This window comes from Typopeltis vanoorti, chromosome 11 (assembly GCF_054136105.1).
Source record: "Typopeltis vanoorti isolate ZY-2024b chromosome 11, IOZ_Tvanoo_1.0, whole genome shotgun sequence".
In the NCBI taxonomy this organism is placed as follows: Eukaryota; Metazoa; Arthropoda; class Arachnida; order Uropygi; family Thelyphonidae; genus Typopeltis; species Typopeltis vanoorti.
This window is the reverse complement of record NC_143559.1, coordinates 19,911,305-19,935,964: the sequence shown is the minus strand read 5'-3', so window position 1 is coordinate 19,935,964 and position 24,660 is coordinate 19,911,305. Positions and strand designations below refer to the sequence as shown.

The following is a 24,660-nucleotide window of genomic DNA, read 5'->3' as shown; positions in this document are numbered from 1 at the left end:
GTCATTAAAAACTCAATCTGCCGTATCTTCTTTACCAACAGTTGGCCCATCATCATTGTTGTAACGTGATAATTTTTAAACGTTTTTCTTTCCCTATGAAAGATTTCATAAATATCCACTATCAAGGTTCCAAAAATCTTTCTCATTTCTCTCACAACAGTATTAGAGTGTTCTCACTCCACACATGCTCCACTACATGCTATACTTCCAGTTTTTGTTTCAGTTATGAAGTGAGAAAAATGAGCTGCCATTACATGCTATTGTTATACCACTTTATCTACTATATCATGGATACATTTAAATTAAGTCAGTGATGATTTCCAATAAATAAATTTTATAATCAAATCAATGTATTTGTTCAGTTCAATATTAACCTTACATGTGTATTCAGTACACCCAACATATATGTAGCAGGCAATCTATTATTTAAAAAAAAAATTAATTGAGCTTTTCTAACAACATAATTTCATTAACAAAATAAACCAGTAATTATAAACACAAAAATTAAAACTGGCACAATTTGATCAAATACTGTAGTACACATATGCATCTTATTCTCCCAACACCTTTAAACCTTAAGTAGGTTCATTATTATTATTATTATTATTATTATTATTATTATAATGCTGGACTGGCTGGCCGAGTGGTTAGTGTATCTACTCTCCAGCCAAAAGGCTGTGGGTTCGAATCTCACCGTGAGCATGGATGTTTGTGATTGTCTGTGAAAATACTAGTGGTGGAGGGCAGTAAATGAGGTTGGTGCAGTTGCAGTTAGTGGATTGAGTGGTGGAGACAGAGAGATGTAGAGTAGGTGTCCTCCCTCAATGAGTATTTGGACTCCCTGGAGGTGTCACATAATAATAATCAAAGTTTGAGAAAGAGTGATTATACAAACAAATTTCTGCACTTGTTTATAAGGATTACTTGTAGATGAGTGAGGCAAGTTTTTATGAAGAGAGTGGGATTTAGCCTTCACTATTTATGTTGTTGCTACTGTTTATGTATGGGATGTAGGCATTGGATGCTAGTGATTTGTGATGTGTATATTAGTGTTAATGGTATCTTAACTTTGTTGGTATATTTTCCAGAGTTCGTTTTTTAATGTTCTGTAGTTATCTATGTGTTTTAAATTTCTTGGTAGGTTGTTGAGTTGCATGGGTATCTGATGCGATCTCACAAAAGAACCGTATGAGTTGTTGAAGGGTGTGGGAATGTAGAGAATTGTTGTAGATCGTGTTATACGATATGTGTCTCTGTTGTTTCGATAAGTGATGTTGAAGTAATTCCTTGTTAATGTCATGTAGTGTTTCAGGTTTTTAATGCTCAGAATTCTGTGTATTGCCATGTGCTTGTCGGATATTGGTTGTTGCGTGTAACCAGATCAGTGTTGACATGATTTTCCTGTGTAATGTTTCTAATTTTGTTAGGTGGCTGTTTGATGTATTTGCATAGACTGTTAACTTTTAAACGTTTTTCTTTCCCTATGAAAGACTTCATAAATATCCACTATCAAGGTTCCAAAAATCTCTCTCATTTCTCTCACAACAGTATTATACAGTGTTATCACTCCACACATAATAATAATAATAATATTATTATTATTATTATTACAGGAACCTTCATGTAGTCAATAGCCCATTGTGGGAGGATCACTCAACCAGCAATGTCTAACTATCATAATGAATGCATTTCACTCACCAACAACTCTCCATGTAAAAAATTTGCTTCCTTGTAATACAGTACTATCCAAAGCTGATAACATGAATTAGTTTAGTGTAATACTTGAACATTTTACATAATGAAAAGGCATTTTATTACTGTCATTAAATACAAGTCGAAGTGTGTATCAAAAGTGAGTCTGGCTCCACAGCAAGCTACATACTTTCTTGTTTTTATAAATTTTATCATTTCTTTTCACAACATTTAGATTTTTAAATAAATATCATCTATAACAATATTTAAATTAAGGGGATATTAAATCCCACATTGTTTTAAAACCGAATAAGAAACTCAGAGTTTCATGCCGAATATAGTAAACTATAAAAATATCGGCAAATACTAGTGTGAGCCAATGCAAGTAGTCCTAGTACATAGTAGTACATAGTACAATACCGGACAACTCATTGCAAAGGTGAGTAAAGTTCTGATCGCTATTCTTTGGTATTTTTAATAATGTAAAAACACACTTCCTAGGAAATGTATGCTGTTATTACATTATGGTAGGAGGTCACCACCCAGACCGGTTTCAGACTTTTTTGAGGCTTCATCGGTGAGTAGCTATTTAAGCAATATTTAATTTAAGTATTTAAGCAATCTAAGAATAATAGAAGCTAGAATAAAAATAGATAGAGGCTATTTAACAATAATTGGTTTATATGCCCCAGAAGAAGGAAGAGAACAGGATAATACTGATTTTTATAATCAGCTACGAAACATATATAATAAAATAAATAAAAATGATTATATAATTTTAGCAGGAGACTTAAATGCAAGAATTGGAAACACGAAAATTAATAATAATATAGGAATACATGGAGAACACACTCTAAACAGAAATGGTAAAAAAAATTAATTGACTTTGTAGTTTATAATAACCAAAAAAATAATGAATTCCTTCTATTAACATAAAGACATACATAAATATACTTGGGCAGCAAGAGGATGGAAATCAATATTAGATTACTTCATATTAAATGAAAAGACATCAAAATTTTCACTAGATGTTAGAGTTCACAGAGGATATGAAATAAGCAGTGACCACTTCCTCGTTAAAATAAAATTAAGATTACCACCTAAATGGCTACAAGTAACAAGAAGAGAAAGAAAAATTGAAACATTTGTTTATAAAACTAGACTATTGAATGACACAAATGTACAATGGCTATATGAACAAAGAATTAACCAGTATCTAGATAAAATAAAACAAAATGAAGAAACAGAAATAGAATGGCTTAATATAAAAACGATACTAAATGCAGCAGCAAATGAAAGCTTAGGAAAGACCAAAAAATTCAATAAAAAAAAAAACAAAACTGAAGATCTGGGATGATACAATCAAAGAAATAATCAAAAAGAAAAAAGAAGCCTATCACAAATGGTTAAGCAGTAAAAGATTAGAAGATGAAATAGAATATAAAAGAATAAGAGCCATAGCTAAAAGAGAAGTCAGAAAAAGACATAGAGAATCATGGAATAAATTTGTTTCTAATTTAGAACATGATTTATATAAAATAAGACCCAATGTATATAAGATTTTGAAACACCTAAATGCAGATATCAAAGAAAACATAAAATTAAACACTGAACTGAAATTAGAAGAATTTCTAAATTACTACACAGAACTGTGGACAGACAAATATTTTAAAAAAGACAACTGGCAAACAATTAACGAAAATGAAAAGGAAATAACCGAAGAAGAATTAGAAACCAGCCTGAAAGAAACAAGAAACGGAAAATCACCTGGAGAAGATAAGCTAGGTTCAGAACTATATAAATACGCAGGAACAAGATTCAAAGGAAGACTCTTATTATTTTTAAATAAAATTTACTCAACTGGTATCCCCCCAATAGAATGGAAAAAAGCAATTGTGATTCCTATCTTTAAGAAAGGTAATAGAGATGACCCTAAAAACTATAGAGGTATCAGTATACTAAATTCATGTTACAAAATATACAGCAGAATCTTAAATAACAAACTAATGAAATATTCTGAAAACTTTATTCTAGAGGTACAAAATGGATTTAGAAAAGGACGATCGTGTATAGACCCAGCCTTCTGCCTAAAATTAATAACAGAGAAAAGAAGAGAATATAATTTAGAAACACATATTGTATTTGTTGACTTTGAAAAAGCATTTGACAAAGTTAAAAGAAACATATTATTTAACATATTAAAAGAAAGACAAATACCAAATAATATCCTAAAAGCTGTCACAAGTATATATGAAAATAATCAAATACAAATAAGATTAAATAATGAGCTATCATATACAAGAGAGATAAACCAAGGGGTCTGACAGGGATGTCCCCTCTCAGCAACTCTTTTTAATATCTACTTAAATGAAATAATAATAAAATGGAGTAAAAATTTACATCAAGGAATTAAACTTTCATCTACAGTTAACTTAAACACTCTCCTCTTTGCAGACGACCAAATAATAATTACAAATTCTGAAGATAACTTACAGAAAGCTATTTTAAATCTAAATGAGATATCCAATGATTATGGTATGATAATATCAATGGAAAAATCAAAAACTATGGCCTTTAAAGGACAAGATCCAGCAAGAACTAAAATAGTATTAGATAACAAGATCTTAGAACAGGTGAATTCATTTAACTACCTAGGATGTATGATCACTTATGAAAATGAAAAAGATATAAACATAAAAATTGCAAAATATTTAAAAATAACAGGAGTAATTAACTCTATATTTAAACCAAACCTAGTTCAAAAACAAACCAGGCTAAAAGTATACAATACATTAGCCCTACCGGTCTTAATGTATGGAAGCGAAATCTGGACAATAAAATAAAAAGACAAACAAAGATTAACAACAGCAGAAATGAAGTTTATGAGAAAAACTGCAAAGTATACCCTATTTGATCACAAAAGAAATGAAGATATTATGAAAGAATTAAACCAAGAACCAGTAATTGAAAAAATTAAAAAATATAAACATAGATGGATGGAACACGTTCAAAGAATGAAAACAGAAAGATTACCAAAACAAGCCTTAAAGTACAAGCCATTAGGAAAAAGAAAACCAGGACGTCCTCTTAAACGATTCAACAATATCTTCTAAGGCCGGAACAGGCCATACTAGGCCTAAATCCTTGATACGTATGATGATGATGATGATGATTTAAGCAATCTATAACAATATTTATATGAAGTAAACCTTGGGAGAGTAAAATTTTTTTGTGGTTAGTAGTAGATTTAAGTTGTATTTCAGGAGCAATGGTCTAAGGTAAATCTCCCATGATGAAGAAAGGTCTGTAATAATAATAATAATAATAGTAATAATGACAGCATCTCTAGCTGGTGCTAATTAGATTCCTTATGAGTGTAATTTAACATATTTATGGAAGACTAGCTAGTCTTTGGGGGGGGGGGGAATGGAGCAGTGATTTATCAAAAGTTTAATTTTCAAAAGTAAGGTCTCACACATCATATTGAGACTACACAATATCCACTGGCACAGTACTTGACTTCTCCAAAGAAGCAGTTTTAAATATGAGCATATCTTCAAAGAAAATTTGAGATGATCTGTTACACCATCTCAACTTAAACTGGAATAGCTGCCTATCTATCCAGAAAGGTTTGGGAGATTTTCATTCTATATAAATATCAAACATGATTAATTATCGATTTTATATGATCCTTCTAGTATGCGGCACCTGCTTCTCTGTTCCAGATTAATGATGTAATGTTCATTTCAGTTCAAAATATTTATTGCTAATTTCAATAAAGTTAATTACTATATTTAATGTGTCTTATTCATGCTCAGCTTAATCTGGCTTGAAAAAAAGGCTGAACTGACCACTACCAAATGATGATATCATGGTTTTGTGGCAGAATGAATGCTTTCATTCTGAAAACTATTCAAACATTCCTGAAAATATTTTTACTGTGAACCTCTTCCATGAAAGACTGTCCTATCATATATCACTGCCATGAGTAGGATAAGTATAATTCAAAATCTCCCCTACAGGGAAGATTTTGAATTATAATTATAACAAATAAATTAATAAAATTTATTTGTTATAAATTAACAAAAAAATTAATAACAAATATTCTGATTTGAATATTTGAATCAGAACTTTTCAATGCAACAAATCAGAACTTTTTTTCAATGCATACTAGGATTCCAATAATGAAGGAAGTAATTTATCATTATTATTTTCAGATCACCATGGAGTCAAAGACATATCACGAGTGGTCTCTGTCATACACACCACTCATCATACCATGCCTTAAATACATTACATTTTCTACAGACATCACACTCTCAGGCAATTCAACATGCTCCATGTAATTTCACACAGTGTGATGAAAAACATCTACCAACTAAAGACATTCACAACCATCCATGTCCATATTGAAACCCAAATCCATAACCTACAAGCTTGAGAACAGAAGTGCAACCCACTCTCAGCCAGCAACTGCATCTACTTGGCCAAATAGATTATGTGTAGGTAATCTATTTGACTAAGTGGATTAAATACACATAAAATTGACAGATAAAACTATCTACAGTATCACACAATCCAGCTGGTAAGCAATGTTACCAACTGCTAATTATATCTTAAATTAAAAAGCCAAGAAATTATATTCTTGTCTAATCCTCTATCCAAGTGTAAGCAAGCAAAGTTTGTGATGAAGTATCTTTATGACCAGGCTAATTGTATATAGAGGCTAGTGGCTTCACATTAATTGTATCCTATAATTCAAAGCACATATGAAATATGTGTGGCCCTTCCCATAATGCATAGCATTATGAGAAGGGCCACTACCCAGTCGGGTTTAAACCTTTATTGTGGTCATCATTGGGAGCCAGACTCAGAAAAGAAACCAAGGTTGAAGTCATATCGAGTAGTGAAATATGGGAAATATATGACTTCTGCATTAATTCAACCTTGGTATCTCTTCTGAGTCTGGCTCCCACTGTTAAGACCTCAATAAAGGTCAAACCCATTCTGTTTAGTGGCCCTTCTCATAAATAATAGCATTATACACATCTGAAATGATGGGGTCACTAGCCTCTCAGGCCTCGTATGGATTATTGTGCACATATTTGGTCCCCTGGATTTCAAGGTGATGAGGATATGTTGGAAAGGGGTCCAGAGAAGACTGACTAAGGCTGTAACTGGACTTTGGATGTGGGATATGAAGACAGATTGATGGAATGCAATTTGCAAAGCTTTGTTAATAGGAGGAAAAGAGGGAATATGACTGAGACATTTAAGATGGTAAATGGTTGTTACCATGTTAATGTGGAAGAAATTTTTCTTAGAATGAGGGGAAGGGATAGAACAAGATGGACACACCTGGAGGGTGAGAGCAGGGGCATAAGGAATAGGTTCTTTGCATGGAGAATGGTTGGTCAGAGGAAGGCTTTGCCTGACACTGTAGTGAATGTTGGAAAGGGGGCTTTGTGTGTAACATTGTTTGCCTACCATGATGAGTCTTTTGACTCCATGGAGGTCTGGTATTAATAATAATAATTATTATTATGAGATATTAAGGCAATAATGTGAAGTCATTAGCATCTATATACAAATAGCCTGGTCTTGAAAATACTTCGCATGCAAACTTTGTTTGCTTACACTTAGATAAAGGATTAAACAAGAATATAATTTATTGGCATCTTTAATTTTATTTACAACTAAGTGAAAAAAACTTTCATGCTCTTTTATAGGGAGACTCATCAACTTTTCCAATATAAACTGCTGCACTCTTAATGCCCTCATCCTTCAAAGTGAGCAACATCCTTTTAGTTATATAATGTCCATATTGTAATTATACCTTCAAGCCTTTTTTTAATGTACATCTGGCCACACTACTGTTTGTGTTCAAGCACATACTATATCTTCAATGCTTTTATATATCAACCAATCTCATAACACCAGTTATGAAAGGTTGAATTAATGCAGCACACATTAAATGTTATCAGTAATACAAAGCTATAATTCTAATGAAACCATCAAACTATTAAAACATAATAAATGCTGAAAAACAGAAATATAACTAGTGAAATTTAGTATGCTTAATGCCTACTTTCTTTCTTGGCATGCAGATGTCTCTTTGGGTTTCATATAATTGTACTTTGAAACATTTTTTTTTTTTTTTACTTCGCAAGAAAGCACTGTTCACACTTTGTATTAGATTTACAAGTAAAATAAAAAATATATATAGAGAAAATATAAATCTTCTAATACTGTTTCCTCCTTATTTCAACTATTTCTTATTAGAACTATTTCAACAGCACTTGAACATTTTGCTACCATCAGATATAAATCCTTTACTCCCCAAAGGGAGCAGGTAGAGCTCAGGTTATCAATGAACTGAAGAGTGCATGACAGACAACTGCTGCCATCTCATGGCCCTAAATAAAAAAACTACCCATAGAATTCACACTATTACAGACAATAATATAGATGTTAACCTATATTATTGTCTGTAATAGTGTGAATTCTATGGGTAGTTTTTCTTTGAGATGTTGGGTTAAAAATCTCAAATTTACTGGAAGGGAAACCCTACCTGCTCCTGCCACAGACTGATTAATTTGGGAACAGGATAAATAAAGGCCTAGAAAAAGTTCGGCTACTCAGAAACTACAATTGAAACTTGAATGATTTCTCTTTGGGATGCCTAGTGCAATGGAAACAAGCACCATTTACAGAAGAACCTGATTTACAAGAAAGAAAAAAATTAACAATGAAAAACCAAAGGTTGGTCAATTGGTAGAGCCTCTACTACTGATGGCTCAGCAAAAAGTTAAGCAAGTTTGAGCATGGTTAGTAATTGGAAGGGAATTAGTCATTCAATGCTGTTGGCACACTCTCCCTCGATGAGTCTTTGGACTCCCTGGAGGTGTTACATAATAATAATAATAATAATGGTTAAAATCCAATTAACTTCTATTTTCTTATGTTTTTTTTTGTTTTTTTTTTTTGGAAAACAACATGTTGTGTTGTTTATTTAGTGTTTCAAAGGGAAAAAGAAAGTAGTTGGATGATTTATGACCTTGCAGTGGGGTAGGAGAGATGTCATCCCACTGGCAAAGATGTGGAATGCATCCTGCATCACTACAAGATTATTTTTCTTGTGAGAGAGGGGCAAAAAATAAAAATATTTTTTTCAGCCATTTGTATAGTAGTATGACAACTCATAAATTAAGCTAAAAAATCTTAAGACTAAAAAAAAGTTGCTTTGTAGATCAGTACCTCTGCAAGTCGATCTGCCAAGGACTTCACCATGATGGCGCTGTAATCATCAAAGTTCTTCTCATATCTAGAAAAACATACAGAAACTATTATAAAAAGTATAACACAATATCACATAAATTTCCCAATCAGAAAAAAAGAAAAACCTATATATGCACAGAGCACTTCAGAGGAAAGTTATGTAAATTACTGCATCATCATCTGTGATGTTTTTATGTGACTTCTACTCATCAAAGTGTAAATCTATAGTATATTAGTATTGTGAGTGAATTAAGGATTTTTTTCATTTATTATTCATATTTTCATAATATTTTTAAACATAATCTAAAACTTTAGAGACAAAACATGAAACTTTTTTTCAGGCAACATGTTACACTGGAGTCTTAAATGCTGCCTTCATAGAATGTAAAAAAAAAAAAAAAAAAAAAATCACTAGAAGAGGAAATCTCATTGAAAAGCAAAAAAAACAAAGGCACTATATGAAAAGGAAAAGGTACCACAGAATTTTAAATAAAACTTTAGGATTGAATGGAAATCTGAAAATAAAATTTAGTAAAGTCAGCATTGATACATTCAACCAGTGAGTACTTAAGAAAAAAAAAAGTATTAATGTTAGATAAAGATTTACATTCTTACACAGATAAAGGTTAGTAGGTACAGAAAAACATATAAAGAAATACTGGTGTTTAGGCTTATACACTGATTATTACACATGATGTTGTTTCAGGAAATTGATAACATAGACTTAATAATAAGCCAAAGTTAAATTAGCATCTTCACGGGATTAATGCACTGGTATCAACACATGCACGCAGGCATGCCTTAGTAAATGATAATGAACAGGAAAAATACAGAGAGATTTATAATCCTAAAACTATTTACCACCTACTAGCTTTGGAAGGGTGTTCTGTGCCACTGGACTGATTATCTACATATAAACGTTTCTCATATAAGAGGCAGCTTGATGCACCCATATTTGTTCAGGTTGGGACAGTTCATGAGGGTAGAAGATTCATGGAAAATCCTCTCAAATTTTTTCCTAAATGTGAAAGTAGAGTTAATCTGGTATGGTCAATTATACAGAGTGAGGGAGAAACAAAACAAATTTTTTGATGATACTTGAATGGCAGGAAAAAAAGACCAAGGTCCAAGTGGATTTGATGCAATTTGGAATTTCTTAGACAGAAAATAGATTAATTTGGAGGAAAATTTGCAATATGAATTTAGTAACATATATTCAGAATTTGATGAGGGCTTTGTACACTCTTCAATCATATCTGATTTACTAATTCTTCAAAATACAGTGATCTCCCAATTATCTGATCTTGCAATGAAAAACCTTTCAGTTAACTGACCCTTGAATGTGTTAGTGTGCCAACTGATACTGGTACAGTACCACGTATTTGTGCCTTCAGTTACCTGACCTGTGAATTGTTTTCTCACAATGACTGGATAACTGAAGAATTACAGTAATTACTTCAGACATCCAGAATATCACTATTTCAATTCAGCATATCCAATTTCTTTCAAAGTACTACTTCCTTAATTTCTAAGCTTTTTACACAACTTTCAGATCATTTAGCTATCTATTTTATTTTTTTTATATAATGATCCTATATACAATAGGATCACTATACTATATAAAATATAGGATCACAGTATCATCAATTACTGTATGTGGATGCAAGTGAAGATTTTTTTTTTTTTAATGAGGAGTTGCAAGTTGTAGTTGATTGGGAATACTTCCATAAGATTCTATTCCACAGATGGAATAAAAGAGAAAGAGGAGAAGCAGGTCAAAAGTGTTTGCAGCTGCATAATAAAGGAGAGCTGGGCAGCTAGCTGTTTTTGTATTAACAGGTGCAATATAAGGTGGGAAACGATGGTTGTTAATTCACTGGTAATAATCATTCTCCCATCTTCTGTTGCATGAGTTGGTTGGGTGTAAATCTTCATAATATTTATTTTTTTATTCATCATCAAGTCTTTCAATGACTTCTGCATACTGATTTTAACACACAACTTTCATTCTTATATTTTATTATTCTTGTGGAAGACTGTTCCAGAGGACTAAGTTAGATGGAATTAAAGAGGAACACAAGAAGCAGGTTCAGTGTGTTTGCAGTTGCACTGTGAAGGGGATGATGAGTAAGTGTTGTTCTTGTATTAACAGGTGCAACAGAAGGTAGAGTAATGATGGTTGCCAGTTAATTAAAGCCATGACCATTGAAGTATCTGTAAAACATACAAGGTGCTGAAACATTGCATCTATGAAATAGAGATTGAGGTGAATCTGTAAGAATGGAATCATCTAGGAGCCAAACTGCTCTTATCTGGAGAGTACCAAGATTTTTTAGTGAAGTTTAAGTGCACCCCCCAAAATGTGAATATTCTAAGGATGGGCAGATTTGAGATTTGTATAAAGTAAGAACAGCTTTTTTCAATGTCAAAAAAAACCCCTTAAACCCATTCATCCACACTCACAGATGATGTATAACATTCTCTATACAAAGTATGTGCTCCTCATCCACTCATTATGCAACTTCTGGAGATGGATTCTTGTTCTTTTTCTCTCCTTCTACCCTATTTAAAATCTCTTCCACATTAATCTGGTAACAACTCCTCAGCAACAAGTCTCAATATCCCCTTTCCAATTTATACATTCAGCTGCTGTGCAAATCACATTTGCATAGTTGCATGTATAAAATGGAGAGTGGGTTTCTTCAGATTTTTCCAGTCAATTTTTAAAGTTGTGTTGTTCTTTTCAACCTTCACTTGTTTTCTTATAATTGTATGTTTGAGTCTACATTTTGCCTCTGAAAGATGCTGACTTTGATTCGTTTAACTTGTGTACAAATTTTTCTTTTTAATGTGATACGTATTTTTATCCCACTCAAAATATTTTCCTTTAGTGTTACATGGTGATCAGCATTCATTTCAGTAAAATTATGGAGACTACAACCATGTTAGGAATAATGACTTGAACTTCCTTTTAATTTAAAGGAATAATTGTGGTTTTGACCTTCATTTTAAGTCATCATCTGGAGTATACACATATTTATAGAAAAACAAGTATTGTTACATTTCAAACAGTATGCCAAAGTGACAAAGATTTGGGTAACCGTTATTCTACTGGCCTGATCTCTAGTGAAATTAAAAAAAAAAAAAAAAACATCAAATCTATTTATAACATCATCAGAGAACAAATTCATATAGATAGTTTTAATAAAGAAAAAAAAATATTATTATTACCCCAAGACCTCACAGAATCAAAGACTCATCTGGGAGGTCCTTTTATCACACACACACATCTCATCATACCGTGCCTTAAACACACTCAAACTCCTTACAGACACCACACTCTCAGGCAAGGTATTCCAATCATTCACAACTCTGCATGAAAAAAACCTGCCTCTCACTCCCCTACTCACACCCTCTTTATACAGTTTCCAGGGATGACCTCTGGTTCTCCCACTATTCTCTGTAGAACTTCTCCACCATTGATCCTATAACAACCCCTTTCCAACTTGTAGGTCTCTATCATATCTCCCCTCTTCCTCCTGTCCACAGATTCTGAAAACAACATCTTCTCAATCTTTCCTCATACTCGACATTCCAGAGGTCAGAAACTACCTTAGTCATTCGCCTTTGGACCCTTTCCAACATCTCTTCATCCTTCTGAAAAACCGGTGACCAAATCTGGGCACAATAGTCTATGTGTGGCCTAATCAAAACTTTATACAACAGAACAAGAATCTCCCTACTTCTACATGTCAGTGTCCTCCGCATCATTCCCAGAAGCCTTTGTGTCGTCTTCACAATTTTGACGATGTGTCCTCTAAATTTTAGATCCTTATCTACTATCACCCCCAGATCTCGTATTTCCTCTACCTCCAACAATATATTCTCACCAAGCATAAATTCTGCATCCCATCTTTGTTTTCCAAATTTTAAAACCTTACATTTTGCAACATTGAACTCACATCCCCATTTCCGTGCCCAATCACTCAATTTATTCAGGTCTTCTATTCAAATGGTGGTCTAATCCATAATTTAACATGAGCGTTATTATATTAGAGTTAAGATCCTAGATTACTTACAGTCCTAATTATAATTAACTTTTAAACCAAAAGTTTATGTGGGTAGAATATGTGCTATCCATATTCCTGGGATTTTTAGACCACCATTATTGTTAAGATTAGAGTGATTGATAAGAATTTCACAGGCTTCCTTTTTAATTTATGCTGATACCATATTTTGGTGTGATGTAAACAACAGGGTGCCTTTCCAGTCAATTTTATGAGAGTATTCAGGGCATAATCAGAAAGGCCAGATTTACCATAGTTATTAAATTTAATGTGCTGTTTATGTTCTTTGTAATTTGCACCTGCAATCTGCCCTATATAGGTGAAAACAGGATGCACAATTCTGATAGGAATTGTGCATCCTGTTTTCACCTATATAAGGCAGATTACAGGTGCAATGAATATGATATACTCCAGGGTGGGCCAGCAGAGGAAGTGGATCCTTGGATGAGTTGAATGAGTTCTTTAATTTTGCAATACTACAGAAATACAACCATAATGAAGGCTGTATTTCTGTAGTATTCTGTTTATTTTGTCTGATATTTCTTTAATATATGGAATGCTACAGTTTTATTGTAATTTAGTTTATTTTTTATTTTTTAAATGGAGTCTTGTGAAGAATTTTGTTGATAGTAGTTTTGCTGTAGTCATTTTTCAGGAAGGTATTCTTATAACTTTTAATTCATGTTTAAGTGCTTGTTCACTGGAGCAAATCCTCAAAGCACTGTTTTTAGTGTGTTAATGACACTTAGTTTTTGTGTTGGGTGGGGGGTGGTAAGAGTTCATGTGTATATATCGGCAAGTATGTGTAAGTTTATGGTAAACAGTGAAGGAAAGACTGCCAGAAGGAAGACATCTGACAAACGTATCTAGAAAGGAAGTGTGTTCTGCTTTTCATTCTCAATTATGAATTGTTTACGTTTGTGTTGTTTGTTTAGGTGGCTGAGGAAAGTGTCTAATGTTTGGCAGCCATGGGACTAGATAGCAAAAACATTGTCAACGTATCTAAGCCAGACTGAGTTTTAAAGGAGAGAAATCTAGAGCACGTTGTTCAAAAGCTTCCATATAAAAGTTAGCAGTTGGAAGAGGGGGATAACGGTGAGTCTATGGCTATGCCTTCTTTTTGCAGGTAAAAAGTATTTTGCCACACAAAATAGCCAGAATGTAGTACATGGGCAAAGAGCGCTGTAATATTGGGTGGGAATTTGTCCTTTAAAAGAAGAACTGTGTTACTGATTGGGTCATTTGTGAAAAGGGCAGAGACATCAAAACTGACTAATAAATCACTTTTTTCTAGTGTGATTTATTTAATTTTGTTCACAAAGTGTTGTGCGTTTTTAATGTAGGAAGGAGAATGACTTACCAACTCCTTGAGTGTTGATGCTAGTTTCTTTGCTAGATAATAACTGGGGCTGTCGATACCTTCAACTATCATCAGCAAAGCAGTACGTTCTGCTTGTGAATCTTGGGCAAACCATTAATTCTTGGGGAATGAGCATAATATGTAACTAGATTTTTAACTGTATCCAAGGGCCAGGATGTGACTAATTTAAGTAGATCTTCTGTTTTCTTTTTAATCCAATTGGGTGAGAGTGATGAAAGTCAGTAGAATAATAATTGATCAAATCATTGTCACTTTGGCATTCTGTTTTTTATTATTATTATTATTATTCAGGCCTCCATGGAGTCAAAAGACTCATCGTGGGAGGTCCTTCCTAAGAAACACAAAGTCTATCAAGACTCATCAAGTCTTGATAGACCCCCCCCCCCGAGAAACACAAAGTCTATCATACCACTCCTTAAACTCATTGACCGTTCTTGCTCTCACCACTCCATCAGACAATGCATTCCATGATTCAACCACCCTCCATGCAAAGAAACTACTCCTCACCCTCTTGCAAACAGTTTCCTTCCGTAACTTCCATGGATGGCCTCTTGTCATCATTCCTTCCCACTGTTCAACCAAGCAAAAGAACTCCTCAGTGTCAACCCTGTAACCACCTCTCAACAGTTTAAAAGTCTCAATCTGAAATGTAATATTGCTTGTCTTTGTGTATATATATATGTGTGTGTGTGTGTGTGTGTGTACTCCAGATGATGACCTTATTCTTTATGAAGGTCGAAATTAAAGTAATTATTCCTTATATGGTTGTAATCTCCATAATTTTACTGAAATGACTGCTCAACATTTTTATCACTTCCTATTTCAAATCCAATATACACTCTTGTATCCTAAAATAGCAGTTTTATGTTATCACTATGAAGAATAATATAATCATAACAATCAATATTTTATTTTATTTTTTTTATGTTGTGCCCATACATGAGAGGTTGGTTAGTCAACCTCTTATTAGTATGACTAACCAACCTTCGTTTGGGAAATGAAGAACTTGTTCACATTGGATTTGAAAGCCTCTGCATTGCATTCCTTGAGAAACATAGGAGGGAAGGCTGTTCCACAATCCAGCAACAGGAATGAAGGAGGAGGAAGAGACACTTGTTCTATGAGTATGGAGTTGGACCATGAATGGATGTTGGGCGATAGCTACACATTTCAGTGGATTTGGTAGAAAGAGGGGGAATTACCGAGGATAGTTCTTATGAATATTTACCATGGAAATATTTATAGACGATGCATGCAGTAGATGCTAGACACATATGGTGGAGTAAGTTAGAATGAGATGAATCGTTCATCAGTCTGACTGCTTTCTTCTGTAGTATATCAAGTATTTTTAAGGAGCACTTAGGGGTACCTCCCCAGATGTGTAAGAAGTACTCGATGGATGGGCAGATTTGTGATTTGTACAAGTTAATATCTGCTCTGGGGTAAAGAAATGTTTTGAACGAAAGAGAAATCCTAATTTCATGGATGCTGAAAAGGCAATGGTGGCAATGTGTTCATGCCAAGAGAGTCTTGATATCCAGGTAATCCCAAGAAAGAGATCTCATCTTGCCTAGAGATTTGGGTGTTCTCAAAGGTAAAGCCATTCTTTTTTTTGTGAAAGATAAGGTAGAACTGTATTTTGCAGGCATTGAAATTGACAAGGTTATCCAACCTCCATTGAAGAATGGTTTGGAGATGGAAATTTAGGCTTGAAGAGGTTGTTGTTCTGTTCCCTATATTCTTACTATGTTCTGCATAGTAAGAATATAGGGAACCATAAACTATCACACAAAATGTGTGTCCAGTGAGAAAACTAGTAATGCAGAGTTGCAGAGGTCATGGGACAGACTAAATGATGAAAGCTTACTTAATAGGGTCCTTTGACAGACCTGGTCAAAAGCCTTGGAGATATCTAGTGCAACCACTTGGAATTCACCCAAACTTTTACATGGTGCTTATCCAGAGCTGTATGATATAGGTGAGCAGATCCCCTGTTGAACAACATTAGTGGAATCCATCATGGGTCGTTTATTACTTGAGTATTTTCAAGATAGCATAGGAGTTGGCTGTTGATATTTCTTTCCAGTACCATAGAAAGAACTGAGGTGAGAGAGAGATTGGGTGATAGTTTGATGGTAAGGATCTTGTGACCCTTAAGTTGAACATGGGCTAATTTCCAGGGTTTAGGGTAGATGCCAGTGGAGCAAGAGAGCATAAGCAAGCAACATAGAACAGGAGTCAACTTTGGAGTACAACTCTTCAGGACAACTGAAGGAATGTTGTCGGGGCAATGGAACAGTGAAAGGTCAGGGGAAGCATAGAGTGCTGAGTGTTTGGAATGGTTGGAGGATATTTACCAAATTCATTTATGCAGACATTTCAGGAAAAGTATGATGCCAGGAGATTGGTTTTCTCTGTGGGTAATGATGCAACAGACACATCAGGATGTAAGAGTGATGGAAGCAGCATTGGCAAAAAGTTGTGGCCAACTGCTTTGGTCAAAGACCAAAATGCATGGGTGCCAATTGAGCATGATGCAAGTTTCCTACTTTGTCTCTTTGGAAATCAGTTTTTGATGCAGTGATAATTTTCTTGCAGCTATTTCAGGCTTTGGTGGATGCCAGTGGAGTAACAGAGCATAAGTAGTGAGGGAAGGCAGAGTTCTTGATGATAGTCAGTTACAGTATGCTTGTTTCTTCATTTGTACAGCTTTGACATATCTTATGAAGAACCAAGGCTTATTTAGGGAATGGGAATTTAGTATGGAATGGGGAATATGTTTCCATTTCAGCGAAGATTACTTTAGTGATGCGTTCAGTGCATATGCTTGGGTTAGAAGACCAAAAGTCATAATCCAACCAAGGGAACAAGGCAGAAATATCAGAGGTTATTCCCTTAGTATTCTTATAATGCCATTCTCTTGGTTGAGAATGGCTGTATGGGTGTTGCTTGGTGGGGAAAGAGATAGGCACAAAGTTGTGGTCTTAATTACCTAAAGGAGATACAACCTTCACAGTATATTTAAGGATCACTAGTGAGGACAAGGTCCAGAATGTTTGGGATTATCCGGTACCCAGGCGCGATGTGAACAATTTGAATAAGGTCATTTTTGATGGAAAATTTCTCAACATCTCTACCAGCTTTGTCTGTGCAGATGGAGAAGGAAAGCTAGTTGGTATTGTGTACACTGAAATCACCGAGGAGGATAACCTCACTGGAAGGAAAGTTGGACTGAAGAACATTGATTTTCAAAGATATCAAATCAAAGAGTTCCAAGGTGTAGGTTCCAAGGTGGCATTTGGAGAGGGATATAGAGAGCATATAAATTTGGAAGAGTGGAGCAGAGAGATTTTCAGCCAGAGTAGATCGTGATCGAGAAATTCCAAGTTGAATGCTCTCTGGCAATGGTATGTCAAAGCAAACATACACAAACATTGCCCTTGAGCTGAAAGGAGTCAAAGAATGTGTATTTGGGAAAGTTCAAATAAGTAGTGGTTGCAGAGTGAATTTTGTCAGGTTTATGTCAGGAAATATAAAAATACTCTGCATACAAATTTAATGTATATCTTTATTGTAGAACATGGCATTAATAACGACCAGCTCATCTTAGAATAAAAATCTAGTAGGCACTTACAGCTATTATTAGCTTTGTTCTCTATTTCAAGTTATGCTCATTTTGTTTCCAAAATGAGCATAACTTGAGAATCAGTTTTTCGATTTTCTTTAATAAATGACAGTTTCCCTCTGCAATGACTGAATACCTTCCACTGCTTCCATACTACAACCATCTAAAGCTGGCTTGTCCAACTCGATGCCCACAGGCTGCATGCAGCCCAGGACGGCTATGAATGTGGCCCAACAAAAAATCGTAAACTTGCAAATGAGATTGCGACTAAAAATACCATTAATAATACTATTAATACAATTTTAACATGCTATTAATTTATAAGTGATGAATTTTTGAATTTAACACGTTCTTTAGCAATGAGAGATTCATAAAATAAAATCATTCTCAAATAATTGTATTTATTCAAAATTGCCACCCATGCGAGTAGTTACTTCTCAACATATTAAATGGTGTGCTAGCGCTCTTGCTTCCTACTTTTACCACACAATAGATGTCTCTCTATGTGCGCCATGGGTATGCTGGTACGGCTTTCAATGTGCACTTGTAAACAGCCGAGTTGACACCGAAAAAAATGCAGACATTATGTGTGTTTGTGGCGATTTGGCGAGTAATTTTTTTAGTAGTAAAAATTTGGGCGATTTGGTGATTATTAAACCTTGCTTTCTAATTTTCAATCTATTTTTTTTTTTTAATTCCAGCATGGCTTCCACAGCATCTCCATAGAAAACCGAACCAAAAAAAAAAAAAAAGAAAAATTATAGAAGAAGGAAGATTGTTCAACGAAAAGTGGACAGATGACTACTTTTTTGGCGAGGCAAATACTAAGGCAATCTGCTTAATTTGTAGGGAATTTGTGCCAATTTTCAAAGAATACAATTTGAAAAGGCATTACACGCAAAAACATTCTGCGAAATTTAGTGCATATCAAGGAATTTGTTGTAAAGACAAAATAGCGGAACTGAAAAAAAAGTCTATCATCTCAACAAAGTTTTTTTTAAAAAATAACAACTGAAACGGATTCCATTGTAAAAGCTAATTATGTGGTTGCAAACCTGATAGCAAAAAAATCAAAACCGTAAGTTTATTAAGCAATGTATGGAAAGCATGGCAGATATAATTTGCCCTGATAAAAAAGAGGATTTTTCTAAAATCAGTTTGTCTCACCAGACTATAGCCAGGCGAATTGATGAAACAGGAAAATCTATCGAAAAAGGTTTGGAGAGTAGAGCTGCTAATTTTAAATTTTATGCTTTGGCGATAGACGAAGGTACTGATGCTACTAATACAGCTCAATTGGCAATTTTTATCAGAGGTATTGATGACGAATATAATATCACTGAAGAAATGGCTTCTTTATTGCCATTAAAAGACACAACTAAATCAAGAGATTTATACGAAGCAGTGAAAAATACGTTAAAGTGATTTTCTTTGTCCATTGTGCACATATCTGGCATAGCTACTGATGGTGCCCCGGCGATGATAGATAAATGAGATAAACTTGTAAAATTAATAGAAGACGATGCAATAGCCTCCCAAAATTTACGTATGATGAAATATCACTGCATAGTACACCAAGAAAATTTATGCACAAAAGCTTTAAAGATGGATAATGTCATGCAGATTGTCATCAAGCCTGTAAATTTCATAAGAGCCAAGGAATTGAATCATCGCCAATTCCAGGAATTCCTTAAATTTATGGATGCTGACTATGGGAACATCATTTACTTTTCAGAAGTAAGATGGTTAAGTCGAGTAAAATGTTGAAAAGATTTTATGATTTGCGAAATAAAATCAAGTTGTTTATGGAATCAAAAACAAAATTTGTGCCAGAACTTGATGATGAAAACTGGCTCACAGATTTGGCATTTTTAGTAGACTTGACTGCTCATTTAAATGAGTTAAACATCCGTCTTCAAAGTGAGAACCGACTGATCAATACAATGTTTCAAACTATAACAATGATATAATGAAATATAATGAAACTGAAACTATGGCAATCTCAAATTAAGGCAAACAATTTTATGCATTTCGACACGTTGGCTAAACACGGTCCAGTGAACAACGAAAAATATGCAGCCTTGCTTTTCGATTTGATACAGGAATTTGAGAACAGGTTTCAAGATTTCCGGAAAAATCATCAATCTTTTGGTATATTTGAGACTCCATTTTCAGTCGACATAAACATTTTACCTGCCAATTTTCAAATGGAATGCATAGAGCTACAATCTGACATTCGACTTAAAGAAAAATTTGATCATGTCTCTTTACTGGACTTTTATAAGATATATCTTCCCCATAGAAAAATATCCCTCACTTCACAATCATGCCTTATTCATGTCATCGCTATTTGAAAGCACCTACATTTGTGAGCAGCTATTTTCAAAGATGAAGCACACGAAGAATAAAACTAGAACCAAAATATCTGATGAGCACCTTGAGAACTCACTGAGAATTGCAACTACCTCCATCGAACCAAATATCAAAGCATTAGTGTCTCAAAAACAATGTCAAACATCTCACTAATTTCATGTTGCTGTCTTGTCTTTTACTTTTATAATAAAAAATTCATGAATTAATGAAGTTTAAATTACTTAAATATGTTAACTATATATTCTACGTTTTTTTTTTTGCTCATCAGCTATCGTTAGTGTATTTTATGTGTGGCCCAAAACTACTCGTCTTCTTCCAATGTGGCCCAGGGAAGCTAAAAGGTTGGACACCCCCTGATCTAAAGGATCACAAGCACAAATAAGTTTCACTGTCAGCATGTTTATTTAAATTTGCCCACATCACTCTACATTCAACACTAAACACATAAATCTTCCTAAATGGTAGGCAATTTTAATGTTGAATAGTATATCTACTCCTTCCATTCCCTTAATACCATCCTCTGAATAATAGCTTACAGGTATTATTTAGCAGGATTTTATCTATTTTTGTCTTCTTCATCTCTATAACACCCATTATGATAGCAACTAGTTGAACAATGAAAAACATTTCCACTTTCCACTCACCTGGCCATGGCTTGCAGTGGAATGCATATGTTTGAATGTATTAAACAGTGTGAGACTTCCAGTGAGATCACTACACAGCTTATGGGAGGAGGCCTGAGATGACATGAAAAACTTCCATGTTTTGCCTCTAGAACAGAATTTTTATATTATCTAGTTCCATTCTCTCACGGTACCAATATACAAAAGCTTTAAAATATTTTGTGAGTAAAGATTCTCATAACATATATATATATATATTTATGTTGATATACATATAATTCTTCTGCTAGTTCTACCTCTTATCCACTGATACTACTTATGTAGCAATTATCAGTGACTATTAGTCCAATGTTACACTAATCTTTGCCAGGTCTACTCATTCTCAGCTTTGATGTCCTCTACTGTTTATATCATCCACTGTACCAATCATCAAGGATTTAATCTTTCTACTGTTATTCATACTGTAGATATGTTCAAAAAGCTTTAGTTTCTTTCATTAGATGTTTTTCCACTTGGTTTAATCCTTTTTCCAGGTGTAAGCAAACAAAGTCTGCACCTGAAATATAATCAGGACAGGGCAACTCGTATATACAAGCTATTGACTTCACATCACTTGCCTTAGTATCCTATAATGCAAAGCACATATCCTTCTGGGAATGTATAATGCTAAGGGCCACTACCCACTCCTTCCAACCTTTATTGAGATCTTGTCAGTGGGAGCCAGACCCAGAGGTGATACTAAGGTTGAAGTAATGCAGAAGTCATGAAGTAATGTTAAGTCATTAGCTTCTAGATACGAGTTGTCCTGTCCTTATATTTCAGATGCAATATAAGGATTTCAGATGCAAATGGAAAAAGGATTAAACCAAGTATATAATTTCTTGGTATCTTTAATTTATAGTACAACCAAGTAGAAAAACTTCCAACAACTATCTGTGATCCAGAGTATTTTAATAATAACGTGTGACACCTTTTGGCAACTTGTATATGAAAAATATGACTTCTGCATTACTTCAACCTGGTGAGGGGCTTTGTCAATGAATGCTTTTCTTCGGAGTGGTAGGTGGAAGGCCATCACTGAGTGGAGCCACCTCTGAGATGGACGGGCGAAAGACCGTCCATCTCAGCGGTGGCTGAGATGGACGGTCTTTCGCTCGTCCATCTCAGCAGTGACGCTTTATACTAATGCCAGGAGAATCCGGAATAAGGGAGAGGAATTTGTGGCACAAATAGCATCAGACTGGTCAAAAATGATTAGGATCACTAAGACGTGGTTGACAGCAGAGGATATAATAACAGGAATAGAAGGCGCAAGGTACAGCATTTTTTGTCAAGATAGGAAGGGAAAGCGTGGTGGTGGAGTACTGCTTATGATAAGTAATGACTTATGTTTTCTAAGAGTGAAGGCAGTGACACTAATGATTTTGAAAGTATATGGTGTGAGGTAGAGAGAGGCAAGACAGGATATTTAGTGGGGTGTTGCTACAGACCCAGGAGCACAGAGGGTGGGGGACCAGGAAATGTTTAGACAATCTAGTTTGGCAAGTGCAAGAAGAATGATTGTTATGGGAGATTTTAACTACAGTAGTATAAATTGGGAAAAAGAAGATGCATGTAGCAATAAGGGAATGGAATTTCTAGAATTCTTGAGGGACACATGTCTTAGGCAACATGTAATAGAGGGAATAAGATGTTCAAGAGTTTTGGATTTGGTTATAGCATCTGAAGAGTTGATAATAACTGAGTTGACGTCTCTCCCACTAGTTGGAGAGAGTGACCATATGGTGTTGACTTGGAAAATGAATAGACATGCAGGAGTATCAAAGAGACGGGAACTTATGTGGAATTATAAGGCAGGTGATTATAAAAGTCTAAGACGTCAACTTGGGGAAGTTTCATGGAGGGAGGAATTGGAAGGCCGGGATATCATTAGTGCGTGGGAAATTATGAAAGAATATTTGTTAGCAGCAATGGTAAGTTGTATACGAGTGAGCAAGAGGACACAATTTGGGGTAAAGTGGATGACAAACAATATTAAACAGGAATTGCATGCGAAAAAGGGCTATGGAAGAGATATAAGGAGACAGGTGAAGAGAAAATGCATGAAGAGTATAAGACACAAGCCAGATGAGTGACTAGTATGGTAAGGAAGGCAAAACTGGAATATGAGGGGAGATTGGCCCTAAGATCCAAAGAAAATCCTAGGGAATTTTTTAGATATGTGGCCAGTAGGAGGAGAAATGACTGTGGAAGAATAATATTGTGGGATAAAAATGGGAATAGAGTGACTGATGCAGAGGACATAGTAGAATTGTTCAATGAACACTTTAATGGAGTATTTCATCCTGGAGGAGTCAGTTTTAATGCTAGAGGGATAGGGCAGGTTCGAGGTTTAGAGGCACAGAAGGAGAGTGTGTTTCAAATACTGAGTACTCTGGATGTCAGTAAAGCTGTGGGACTGGATGGTATTTCACCATGAGTTTTGAGAGAATGTGCTAGGGAACTGAAAGTGCCTTTGACCTGGCTTTTCAATGAAAGTCTGGGCTGCGGGAAAGGTGCCCATGGAATGGAAGGAAGGTAAGATAGTGCCTTTGCATAAGGGTGGCAGCAGACCGGAAGTTTCTAATTATAGGCCAGTTTGTGTGTCATCAGTAGTTAGTAAGATCTTGGAAAAAGTAGTGAAGGACCATACACAGCATTGGGCAGATGAGGGTAATGTTATCTGTGAGAGTCAACATGGATTTGTGAAGAGGGTGCTCTTGTTTTAGTAATATGCTAGTCTTTTATGATAAAGTTACAAGAGCATTAGATGAGGGAAAGGCATATACTGCCATTTTCTTAGACTTAGCAAAGGCATTTGACAGGGTGCTACATGATAAGTTGATATTTACGTTGTAGCACATGGGTCTAGATGTCAGATTGGTCAACTGGATTCAGGATTGGCTGTCCGACAGGTATCAGAGAGTTGCGTATGGTGGGGCAGTTTCAAGGAAGCAGAGGCTTACAAGTGGGGTCCCACAGGGCTATGTACTGGGACCTATATTGTTTAACCTTTATATCAATGACATTGTCAGTGGATTGCAAGGGGATATTCAGCTGTTTGCAGATGATGTGAAGCTGGGAAGGATTATTAGTAATAGTGCAGATACGGCAGCCCTGCAAGAGGATTTGAATAAGCTAGATAGATGGACAAATGAATAGGGGTATCGGTTTAATGCAGGCAAAATGTAAGGTCTTGAGGTTTGGGAAACATTGATGGGACATTGCATACTCTATGGGAGGAGTTATACTGGAGGAAGTAAAGGAGACAAGAGATCTGGGGTTGATGATCAATAGAAATATGACATTTAGGGGACATATTGCAAAGGTGGTGAAGGTAACACAGAGGATTGCTGCAATAATGAGGACTCTGACCTGCAGAGATAAAAAAAGTTATCATTCCATTGTATAAGACCCTGATGAGACCACACTTGGACTACTGTTCTCAGATTTGGTCCCCAGGATTTGAAGGGGATAAATTAACTGTGAAAGGGTACAAAGGCGAATAACAAAGATGGTTTCAGGACTGTACCATGTTAGTTATGAGGATTGGCTGAGGGAATGTGGACTGCAGATTTTGGT

The 24,660-nt window shown here is 34.9% G+C and overlaps 1 protein-coding gene across 3 annotated transcripts in view; it reads right to left on the bottom strand.

Annotated features, from left to right (window-relative positions):
- The window catches only part of LOC150101351 (methionine synthase-like), an 815,136-nt gene that overhangs the window by 69,839 nt on the left and 720,637 nt on the right, over positions 1 to 24,660 (bottom strand). For all 3 annotated transcript variants that reach the window (XM_090400909.1, XM_090400910.1, XM_090400911.1), the window contains exon 32: positions 8,950 to 9,016. In XM_090400909.1, the coding sequence (XP_090257035.1) occupies positions 8,950 to 9,016 (67 nt within the window). The remainder of the gene's footprint in view (positions 1 to 8,949; positions 9,017 to 24,660) is intronic.